We start from the raw sequence: 12,530 nt of genomic DNA, 5'->3' as shown, positions 1-12,530 counted from the left end.
CTTAACAAGAAGTTGTTGAATGTTTGATTGAAGTCCACAGATTTTGCTGGCTTGGATTTTTTTAAGTTCATTTTATGTAAGTTTTAGAAATGTAGTCCAGGTAAAAATGTTAAAACATTCAGTATGGACTTCAGTAATCGGAAGATTAAGAGTCTCAACAATATGCTTTACTGCCCAATGTAAGCATTCCTAAGGGATTTAGGAGCCAAATCTGCTTGAAAAGTACACAGGAACTCCACTAAGCAAATATACCAAAGCAAACAAAATTCTAGCTGGCAAGTAAGAAGCGTGCAAATGAAATGATAAACATCCATCTTATAAACAAACAATACTTTTGTGATAAAAACACAGAAGGACTTTTAAGTACAGCTGCATTGGAAAGCGTAATGTAAAAATGCAGTAGAAATATTAACCGATTGCCTTCAGTTGAAGGAATCTTCAAGGAGGGTCATGCTTTATGTGGATAAAATAACTTTTCTAGAAATGAAAATTAATATTTGCTTTAGCAAAACATGGATGTGTGGAGGGAATCTTATTGTGCAACTATTCTAACTGTTCTATTTTCAACATAAAGGTCTGGAATTAGGAATGTGATTTGTATCATAAGTGAAAGAAGAAACATGAAAAGCACACATGTAACCTTCCACCTCCATGTGACCCACACTGTACATTGGCACAGGCCAATAACTCAACCTATCCTGAAAGTCTGCCAAAGAAAGATTTCTTGAATCTCTCTTCATTCCCCCAAGCTGAAATCCTGAAAAAGATTATCTGCCCTAAATATGACATATTAGAAAGAAACTTATGCAATCGCAGAATTCTCAATATAATCACCAGGATCTGTGATCCACAGAAAATAAAAATCAGAAGAAAAACAAAAACGCCATTTAATTGTAAGTATATATTCTCTGAAATTCTTGTGAAGACCAGACTTTGCTCTAACCTTTGGTCATAAGACAGGGCCATGGATCGGATTCCAGCATCACACCCTGGGTAAGCAAAAAGCTGCTTGAGGTCCCACATCTGCCATACCATGACAACTCCATTGTCTCCACCTGTAAGCAGATACTGTCCATCTCGACTCAGCTGAATTGCCTAAGGGGAAATCACATGGATATTTGTCAGATAAATATGTGTTGCTCTTACTCCCCCTCTTTTACTTTCATAAAAATTTTCATATTGACAGCTGAATGTCTAGGGAGACTTGATATCAACACAAGCTTTTAGGAAGCGACATTATTGTTACATTATTCCACCCAGCAACAGAATTAATGTTCTTATGCAGAAATGTCTTTAATACGTTAGATGTCACTAGTTAAGTTTTACCTCACCTGTCATTTATTCAGTATTCCAAAGATCTAATATGAGGTCAGCTAAAGAAATCTACTCTTTTAATTAGCTAGATTTACAAGATCCAGCAGCACTGGCATTAAAATACAGTACCTGACATTCCCCCAAGGGTCTTTAATACTAGCCTAGCAGAAGCTATCCTCTTTTTCTCTCTGGCAAAAGGTTGAATGATGGAAGGAACTGAAATGTTATACAAATTACTAGAATTAATTTAGACCAGCATTTTTAAACTCCTGCTCTGGATTAATAAGATAATGATCCACCCTTCTTAATAGAGACTGTGTTTCCTTTTATCATCTATCCTGAAACTGCCTGTGACAAATTCAATGGCTTATACCCTGATTTTGCATGCATCATGGGGACTGATGGCAAATCTACATTTGAAATCTTTATTTGGGATCCAGATAATGGAGAAAGATGGGATATAATTGGTTTTCACAGTGAAGACTTCTGGTAACAGGAATCTTCAATCTATTTTGATATTTCTTGTGTGCTGTTAGAAAAATCATGATAAATTCTGAGTACTTGGAAGAACAGCAACTTTCCTCAGTTACCTGATGACTATACCAGATGACACTATCAGATATTAAGATGACTGGAAACTTAAGAAATATTAGTTAAGGAGGGATTTTGCCGGTTTGAATAGGCCAAAATGTGGTTTAAGAGAACTGAACTTGAAATTTTATTCAAGTGATACCCTATGGGGTCAGACAGACCATGATCCATCTAGCCCAGTGTTGTATCACCAACAGTGGCAGCAGGAGATGCTGTGGGGCTGGCCCCTTCCCCTTGAGCTCCCCAGCACCCACAATCACCGCATCAGGAATATCACAAAGTATATCTCTGTCCATTCCCTTTAGTATCTATTTATGGACATGTTGCCCACGAATTTTCTTAATCTGTTTTTGAGCCTGCTGATGCCTTCTGTGGAGGAAAAAAAAAAAAAATAATGGCAGACATTCATTACAGTGCAAAATAGTTTTATGTTTTGAAGTGATCCTACTAGTTTCAATGAGTATCCCATAGGTGTCTCATTGTGGGGTTTCCTGACTAACAGTTCTGCATTCATCTCATCCATTGCCTTCATCATTCTGTAGACCTTCAGCATTGCCCACCTCAGAAAACACTGAATAAATCTAGTTCCCAACATTAAACCCTAGAAGACTCCGTTACTGGCTTTTCTCACAGCAATACTAAGATTTTACACATCTTTTCAATATGGGTCTTAGCAATTACTAGTACAGTAACCCTGAAGAGTACAAAACTTCTTCTGAAAGGAAGACCCTGTCCTGCTGTCATGCAGAAAATAAACTTAAGTATAGAGGATACCAGGCCCTGATTTTATAGCCTCATCCTCCAACTATCTGGGAAGACTGAAGGGTTTGTAGGGCCTTCCAAAAAGCCAAAACCAAAAAGTTGAATGAATTCTGTTATGTGGAATGATATCAGCATGAGCTACCAGCAAGATCAAGACCCTTAAAACTACAGTTTGGACCATTATTAATAACTCTTGTAAGCTGAAACCTTTTCCTATGCTCTCCTGTTTCCAGATGCCTCTTCTGAGTTCTCTTTCTGACTTTTCCTCCCCAGCTTAACTTCTGGTTTTTTCCCTTCTCTGCTCTCTACTTTTATTTTTGCATGCAATACTACACACAGCAGCAGCCTATCATCCTCTTCATTTGAGCACACAGAAGGGTGAGAAACAACTTTGCTAGCTGTTTGCTGGATGATTTGCTGTTATCAAAAGGAAAATAAGGAACTTTGCTACTGTGAAGCACTAATATTAAACTCCTGATCCTACCTAATCCTTCTCTCCATTGCTCCTACTTCCAATTCCTATTTTTCCTTCACTCCTTTCTGCCTCTTCTTGTCTTCTCCCAGACTCTGACAAGTTTCTACATTCCCATCTCTAATTCTCTATTCCGGTCGCTCTTGCAAACATCTCTTTCATTCTGTTCTTGGTTCTATCCTTGCTTCTGCTCTTCTATCATCTCTGCTTTCCCATCAGTTCCCCTTCCTCATCCAGGATCACCTCATCACACTTCTTGCCATGGCATTTTTGTGCACCTCACTATAGGGGATGATTGGTCGCAGGGGAAAAATCTGCAGCCCTGGGCTACAGATGTTCAGTACAGAATGTAGATGCTAAGAATTACCTACTGAATGCATTTAACCTGAGATTTGTGAATCAGCTAAATTTGGGCAGCTTTTCAACAAAATACACATCCTTCACACCAGGAATAATTCATGATAAATTTCAGCTCCCTCACCCAAGGCAGGGAGCCACAAAACATTCCAACAGAAAAAATGTAAAAATGGAGGATATTCAGAGCAATGGCTTTTAAATTCCAAACACACATGTTCTACAAATAGATTGATCCACTTTAACTAAAATATTGTCACTGCAAGGCAAGGAAATTGCCTCAAGATGATAGTCTATAAGCAAGATTCCAGCTCAAAGATTTAAATTTAGGAAACAGTAGAAAGAACTGAAGACAGGATCTTGCAAACATATCTCTCTCTGCTGAAGTCTGCAAGTATTTTGGCACTTGCAATCTCTGCTTCTACAGTTTTTCGATATGCAAAACTTGTAACATACTGTGATTTTAAATTCCTCAGGAAAAGGAAGTTGTTTTTTTAATATACAGAATTTATAGCACATGCACCACAAAAATGAGAGAAACTAAAACACAAAAATGTTACGTTCATGCAACATTAAAGTGTTTATACAGACTGCTGACAAGCCTATAAACCAAAATATACAGTGTACGTAAGATACTGCTTCGTGAACAGCAATAATTGAAGTCAGACATACTGCACATCTGTATTTTTTGTATTGCTGTACTCTATTACTATGATGCCAAATATATCCTTTAAGAATTATATGATGTGCAACACTTACATTAAGATAGAGTTTCTATATTATATTATAAATTTTGAATGTTTACTGCAACAACTCCCAAGTAATCAGAATGAATCACACTGCTAAAATTTTATTTCACACAATTAACTGTAAAATGAATGTAACTGAAATACAAACATATACTGTAAACAAAATAGTATAACACTGAAAAAAAAAATTATAAACCTATTCCAGCTGTGTTTTGAATTAAGATGACAACACATACATGTAAATTTAGACTCAATAAAGCAGAATATATGGAGTTCTTTTCCAACCATATCTAAGTATGGGAATTTGAATACTAGCGAAGGTTAGAATGGAGTATTCTGAGCTGAAGCTTCTCCCCCCCAAAAAACAAATGTTCCAACCATAAATTGCTTCTGTGATTGTTTCTAGCAGCCTACAAAAATGTGCTAAGCACCTCCCAAAGCACTGCCTCAAGGAGCTTGAGAACTCATTTAGAGACCCTCTTCTAAGAGTATAGCAACTCAGTAAGAAAGGGGTAGAAAACAAACTGAGATAAGACTGTGAAAATTATCTAGAACTTGCATGCACTGAGTAGATGATCATGAGATCTAACATACCACACACAATTATTAAAAAGATTATTCATTAGAAGCAAAAATCAATATAGGGTGGTTTTCTTCTCTATAGCAATGGCAGTCTCCTAAGGGTATTTTCAAATTGCAATGAACACTGTGACAAATAATTATTTGCTACACTTATAAAACTCAGCTGATGAAAATCCATTAACCTTATGGTCATGGTTCACTTGAATTTTATACTTGAGGCTTTTACTGAAGAAATGCTATATTAAAAGGCAAATTAAAGCCATTAATCTTTAATTCTTCCACTACCTGCAAAATGCAGTGAGTTTTGTGATCTTTTGATTAAATAAAGTATAGGCTTTGAACCCTTACTAATACCTATGCAATTTTACTAAGTCATTGGCTTGTCATGAAGACAAGATGTTGATTTATATATTTTTATTGTTTATTAATAAATTTCTCAGCCACTTGCCTATATATATATATATATATGAATGAAGGAATGAATGGAAGAAAAAGGTCACCCCGTCAACATTTCAGTTTCATGACATGCCCTTCAAGATTTAACAAACGAAAGGATGCTTTTACTCCCAAGTACTCCAACTGGTATAGAAGATGACATGAATCAATTTTACTGTTCTGCTTTTCCCCAGCATAGTTTATCTATGATTCTGCTTGGTATGAAACTGAAACAACTCTGCAACTAATCTTTCTCACAACATGAGCTTCAGACTCTCAAATAATCCCCAAAGCACACAATTTCATCAATGTTCTAAAAGCTGCATTTCTGACTTGTATTTCCTTGGAAAGTCTCAAAACTTTGCACAAATCCCTTTTAACATCTCAGATTTTTGAAAGGCAGTGCTTTGTAAAAAGGCAGAGCTGACACTGTGACAGCTCTGGCTTACAGCAGCAGGAGTCTTGTGGGCACTTCCACATTTCAAAACAGACTCAGGAAAGGAAAATAAATTGGTTCCTCTGGGTGAAACAGCATACAGTCTTTGTTTAGGGTAAAATAACTTTACTTCTCAGAACAAGCAGACTATTTAGAGTTAAGTTATTCATTAAGATATCTAAACATTACATGGTAGATGTACTGTGATATGCCTAAGCTCCACTGAGCAATACAATATTTAAAACAAAAGCAGGTGGAAGGCATTGATTAGACTGCATTTCCCCAGAATGTCTGAAATTTTTCTAGCAGTTTTTTAGCACAGGAATACAAGAAAGAAAATCAAAATGTTGTTCCAAACATGGCTATTGAAAACTGCTAGTTTTGTCAATAATGTTCTGAAATACTGGTCCATAATGACATAGGAAAATAGAAACTAGAATGTTACATTAGAGATTCAACACTTACAACCTTTTCCTTCCCTTTTCTATCCTCCTCGAGCAAAAACCAACAAGAAGTGTTTGTCAGCACAGCCCGTGGGTAGGTCTATTCATTTTAAATGCCCCTACTTTAATCATGCAGTTGCCACTTGCCTTCTAACATGATATAGTGCAGAAGCACTGGGAAAGACGCTGTAGGTTGTTTAAGCGTAAAGCCCAACTGGGACCACTGGGAGAGAAAGAAAACAAAACAAAACAAAATAAAACTCAAATCCCTGTACGTACGTAATTCTAGCCCACAGAGAGCGGAACTTCCATTGCCTCTAGCAACATTCCTAAAGCTGTGGGTACTGACTGAAACACTACAGAAATTGTTTTAGCCAGCAAGGGATTTCTAGATATTTTACAGATTTGCTGGCCTAGCTGACAACATAATCACAACTGAAAGTGACAGATTATCAACATTATTATTGTAAAAAGAGAAAACGCTGTGATATGTTCTTGCTTTATGGAAAGAACTGGGATGAAGGGTAGGCTAAAAATCTCAAAAGCATTTGTACAAGGACAGCCAAAGGTGCAATTTCAGAGAACTGAAGAAAGATTAAAAATTGAAGCAAGAATCTACATTAATTTGGAAAAATGGCTCAGGACAGAAATATACACGTTCCTACTTAATTTCCCCAGCCTCAAATTCGCATTTGTGGCTGCCACAGCATCCAAAGATTGAATGCCCTCTCACCCCCGCAGACAGCACTCTCACTATGGAAAACAGACCTACGAAGAGAGTTATTTCTGCATATTCCACCACCAGTGTATCTGACATTTTGAAAACACAGGGATGCTGGATTAACAGAGTATAGTACACAACAGAGTTTTAGAAGGTTCGAAGTGGAATACACTGAACTACACTGGAGACTTCAGTGGTAATGGAGCATTCACTGTTCCAGGTAAGTTATAAAATGGAAATAATGAAGATCAAAATACTTTCAAATATATTGACACATTCTTCCACCTTAAGAATTAATATGAATAGAGTCAAGAGAAGAACAGGTGCAAATTTAAAAATGCTCACAATTTTGCACAACATCTGGAAGAATTTCAGTAATTCTGTAAAACAAACATGAGGGCGAAGAGGCATTTTCTTCCTGAGACATCTAATCCAAATAAAGGAAAAACTTTCGAGAGTTTTCAGCTCAAGAGAATAATGGAAATTGCAGCTGAGCTGCTGGGCTCTTCCATCAGATTATGAAAGTCAACTTGGAGGTGTAGTACTGCTATATGCTCACAACAACAAAAGTCTCCTCATGCTGATGTTAAATAGTTAAACAGTTTTTATATAGGAGACACTTCTTTCTTGTGAGGATGACCGAGCACTAGCAAAGGTTGTCCAGAGAGGCTGCAGAATCTCCATCCTTGGAGATATACAAAAGCCATCTGGACATGGTCCTGGGCTACTGGCTCTAGATGGCCCTGCTTGAGCAAGGGAGCGGGACCAGATCATCTTCAGAGGTCCCTACCAACCTCAACCATTCTGTGATTCTGTGTCTCACAGACCATGCCTACTGGCATAGAGATCGTAACTTCAGATCATTCAGGTAGCCTAAATGCTGACCCAGCAATGTAATCTTGCTTCATGTCTCTGCTGCATTCTGTAACTTTCTAGCAGATTTGGTAATGCTTGTTCATTTTTTTTCCCTTCCCCTTCCTTTCTTTCTCATTCAAGGAAAAAGTGGGAATACTTTTAATTCGAGGAAAGTATTCTTTTGACATTTCTTCTTCACTGCAGTATAGCTGGCAGGTTCTGCTCTGCTTCATAGGTACTATTTCATAGGAAATGTCAAAGGCCTGCATTTTGTATTATAAAATAATTTCCACAAAACCATAAGCTTAAAATGCCTCCTGCATAGTTTTGGACTTGCTCCATGTCTCTTGCAGCTAAAGATGTGGAACCTAGCTGTCTGCTCAGCAAATGCCAAAGGGCTAAGGAGTTGAAATACAGACATATGCCTATAAACTTCCTGAAGCTCAACACAACACATGCTATCTCAAGCTAAGATGAAGCAATGTAGACAGAGATGCCAAAAAAGGGAAAGCCAACATCCAAAACAGCATGTCCAACGACCTGCTGCCTTCAGACTCAAAAGTAAAGCAGCAGCCTGGCTTCTCCTGGTCAGCAATTAGTAATATTTGTATTCTTCAGTTCAAGGAAATGCCTACAGGGTACTCCCTACTGTATGAACACAGTTATTTTAAAATTAAAAACAGTACTATTAGGAGTACATGGTCCCCTCAACTACAAATTTTTTCAGAATGCTGCTATTACGGTTTATTACCATATATTTCTATGGCCTGGCTATAGAAAGAGCCTCCACACAACTCCAAAATTGATAGCTTTTCCTGATACTGGAACTGACAGTCCTTAGCACACATTTGAGTACACCCACCTTTATCTTGTCATCTGTTTCCATAGTAGCTTGAAGTCTCCCATTCACACTGAATACACAGAAGAGGCCATTTTCATAATATATGACACAATGGCCTTCCCTTGAAGCTTGAATAAGTTTTGGTCTCAGGCAGTTTTCAGGACCTGTTTCAGGACCTTCCAATGTCCTCAGTAGATCTCCATTCATAGAATGTATGAGACATGGTCCTTCTAACAAGACAGAATAAAATCTCTAGTTATTGATTTACATGCTTATTTAAAGACATCATATATCAAATAATAAGTAATGACTTCTACTTAGGTAATCACTATTATAATACATTAAAATGATTTTTACCACGCTTAAGCGGATTTTGAGGGTGTCAGAGAGTAAAATGAACAGCTTATCCCTTAAAAGCTTTGTATTAAGGTATTTTAGAGCACCTATCAAAACTAGTTAGAGACCTAGAGACAGAATTTCTTCTGTAGGTTTTCTTTTAAAACTGGTAGTAGTTAATTTTCAGAGCACAAAAATAAATGTACTGAATCCTAGAAGAAGATTTTCAAAATACGAAGACACACAGAGGTAAGTGTAATGAATTTACATATGCAGGTACTCTAAAAGTATATATTCTCATACTAAGATTTTAACCCATACATGATCCACTAAATATTTGCTTTTTGATGTATTTGGAAAAATACCCAATTTGCATGTAAGCCCCAAGTGTTCACATGCATAAAACAGAAACACATACAGGTGCATATGGTGAGTACACCCAACTTTGAAAAAGTGTCTCAAAGTAGGTACTTTGGAAACACTAAAGCAGAAGGATCCTAATTCTAAGAAATTTCCAGTTTAAAAATAATTGTGGACCAGCAAATAGGAAAATGATAAACAATATCCATAGAATCAACACCATTCTTTATCATTTGCCTGCCAAAATCAAATCTTTGAGAACACAAATGGGGCGTATTACAGGCTTTGTAGCTAAGCTCAAAAGGCCCGAACAGAATCACTATAAAATTTAGTTGGTAGTTTATATAGACCCTTCATCAAACAAACAAGACAGCACATTCTCTTTCTCCTGAAACTAATTTTTGCTTCCCTTTCTGAGAAGTTATGCATAACAAACATTCTTCACCGTCCTGGCAGTGAAGAGATGAATCCAACTGTATGCTATATGCAGTTACACACTGGATAAACAAACAAAAAGAAACAGTAATCAGTAAGCTATAATAGGGAAACTGATGAGGTTGCTGCTTCTTGTAAATGTCTGAATAATCCTCCATTTTAACGTGTTTAAAAAGAGGTTTCAAATTCCATAGCAACTAAAAAAAAGGTTAGAAATAAAGCTACCATAAACTTAATAAATTCTGCCACCTGAGACTATATGCCTTTTTGCATTAGGATTATAGCTTCATGAACAGAAAGAAATGACAACAGCTACCTTACCTTTTGAACCACTTATCACCAGGCCAAGTTCAGCACAAATGGTAGCACAGGTGATCTCATAGTCATGTCCTGTCAAAATAGCTCGAGGAGTTGCAAAATCACCTTCAATAAAAAAAAAAACAGCAATCTTTGGTTACAATCTATTTCTAAAATTGCTGCTTTCAATCACTGAAGCACCTTCAATTTCCTTGCTCTTTGAGTTCATGTTCCTTACAAATCACTTCTATGGTACTGTTTGCATATGGTTGTTCTGTACTCATATCTATACAGGACAGCAGCAGTATACTACAGGAATTCAGCCTGCACACAGATTTGCATTCTCCCCTCTGTCTGCCCCTCTTTTTTTTTTTTTTTTTTTTGTGTGTGTGGAGGAAGATATTTAAGTCAATTACTACCTCTTCCTATAACAGGCATAAGTAAACACAAGTGTCACTGTGACAGGTACTGAGAGAAAACACCTACAGTGCCCAAAGATGAAGGATTTTATTTTAAACTAGTAACGGTGTTGAAACCTGAGCCTGACGTCTAGTTCCTTTTAAGATGTGGAGCTGGGACCGTAATCAATATGAATTTCAGATGAGTTTGCAAAATCAAAATACCCAAACCCAACATTAAGTACCATTGGTCCTATTAGACATCTCCCTGCAACAAGAACAAATAAAACTGTATTTTTTTTGAGATTCTCTTTGTAATCAAACTTATATGGATACCATAAATAAAAAGGAATTGTACAACTGGCACATTTAAAGGGGGAAAAAAATTATTCTCCAGGTCAAGACACAGAAAAGGTAAGCAAATGCTATAAAGCTCTTTAAATAGTTTTGTAACTTCACTCACAGGTCATTTGCTGGATCACCCTCTTCAAGAATGCTAGCACGTCATGGAAATCACAATCTTATTTCTGTACTACCATATGATTAGTTCATTCATAGCATTTTACAAAGCATGTAAACTCTAAAGAATGTATTTGGGGGAATGTTATCATGTAGTTTCAAAAAGGATTAGATGAGTTTTTAAGCAGCAGGGAGTGATTTTACTTCACAATAAATGATGATATGTGAGATACGAACAAGGCAGTAAAGCAGTGGTAAAATCAAACTTTTTCTACTGCAAAAACAGGAGATGGTTTTGCAAAGATACACAGTAGTAATAGGGCCAACTGACTCCATTGGTTACTAAGGTAGCATCATTCAAATTACATTTGGGGTTGTAACTTTTCAAAAGATAAAACCAGCATAATGTCATTAGTTTGTCCCTGTAGAGCCTTAACAGTACTAGCAATACTGGTACTGGGTCTTATTAGAAATTATGGAAATATATTAAAACAGGTAGCTACCCAGACCCTGCATGTGTACAGTGAGAGACACTTCAGTGGAAAAGTAGTGTAGATCTGGGCTTGCATAAATAAAAGCTTAGCTCACTCTCCGTATTTTACATTTTTACTCAGACCATTTGCACCACCTCCCAGAGTGCCTGTGTAGCTGGCACATTCAAATGGCTTTTTAGAAAAGGTCATAATCTATGACAAAGTATCAAATCAAGGATTTTGACCTTTCAAAATTTGATTTATTCTGCAGTTACTGTTATAATCTATGATTTATATCCACAATACAAAATCTTGAAAAGTAAATAAATCTGTTTCTTCTTAGATATATACATATACACTAAATATATACACGTAAATATATACACACACCCATATACCTGTATGTTATCAACATTTTAAATCTGAAAATGCTTTGGAGCAACTTCCTGAATTGTCCCTAATCTCTTAATAAATAATCATTAAAAGCTATTGCTTTTGTTTCGTATAATGTTTGGCAAAACACACTCAAACCCAGGAAGTATGGCAGACAGTTCAGAAGCAAGGGAAAACTCCCAACAAATTAGAAGCATAAGGGTAGACTTAATGACCTCTAGGTGCTTCTCGGGTGGCTGATCCTACAAACGCTCACAAACCTTTTAGAGAAAGTTTGCTCTATTGAACTTCCCTCACCTAACATGGGCAGGAACCTTCGAAGATTCATAAATGAACATTGTGTAGACAAGCCACAAATTTGCAGCTCTAGGGGAAAACGTAACAGCAACCATAACAGCCTTATTATCCAGTAACAATTTAATTTTGTTGACACAATTCCTTCTCCCTGTTGTCCCCAAGCCATAAAACAGGAGGCAGCTTTGTGCATTTAAAGCTCTTGTTAGTTTGTTTTCTTTTAAATGAGCTGCCTACATTAGGAAAATTCTATAATTCTGGTTTTATTGCTTTCTTTTGCTTTCTTTTGCTTTCAGAAATGGCATTTAACACATAGTTGCATAGATCAGCAAGGAATTAATCTAATTATACACTATAGATGTTAATGAAACTTTTGAAATCAGAGATGTTTTAAATGTGCAATGTTGTAGTAGAGGTAATTAAGATAAGATGTTGGAGTTAGAAGGACCTGTAAGAAGCAATGTCTGAATGAATTATTAAGAGGCATAGATAAACAAAATCCTTACAGTAAACTTACTGCTTACAGCAAC

At 36.6% G+C, this 12,530-nt stretch overlaps 1 protein-coding gene across 4 annotated transcripts in view; it reads right to left on the bottom strand.

Moving 5' to 3' along the window:
• Positions 1-12,530, bottom strand: part of LRBA (LPS responsive beige-like anchor protein) — a 431,577-nt gene that overhangs the window by 2,903 nt on the left and 416,144 nt on the right. For all 4 annotated transcript variants that reach the window (XM_030023944.2, XM_030023959.2, XM_030023952.2 and 1 more), the window contains 3 exons: positions 10,008-10,109; positions 8,577-8,785; positions 944-1,095 (listed from right to left, as the gene is read on the bottom strand). In XM_030023944.2, coding sequence (XP_029879804.1) covers positions 944-1,095; positions 8,577-8,785; positions 10,008-10,109 — 463 coding nt within the window. The remainder of the gene's footprint in view (positions 1-943; positions 1,096-8,576; positions 8,786-10,007; positions 10,110-12,530) is intronic.

This window comes from Aquila chrysaetos, chromosome 1 (genome assembly GCF_900496995.4).
Source record: "Aquila chrysaetos chrysaetos chromosome 1, bAquChr1.4, whole genome shotgun sequence".
In the NCBI taxonomy this organism is placed as follows: domain Eukaryota; kingdom Metazoa; phylum Chordata; class Aves; order Accipitriformes; family Accipitridae; genus Aquila; species Aquila chrysaetos.
This window is presented reverse-complemented; position numbering and strand designations above follow the sequence as displayed.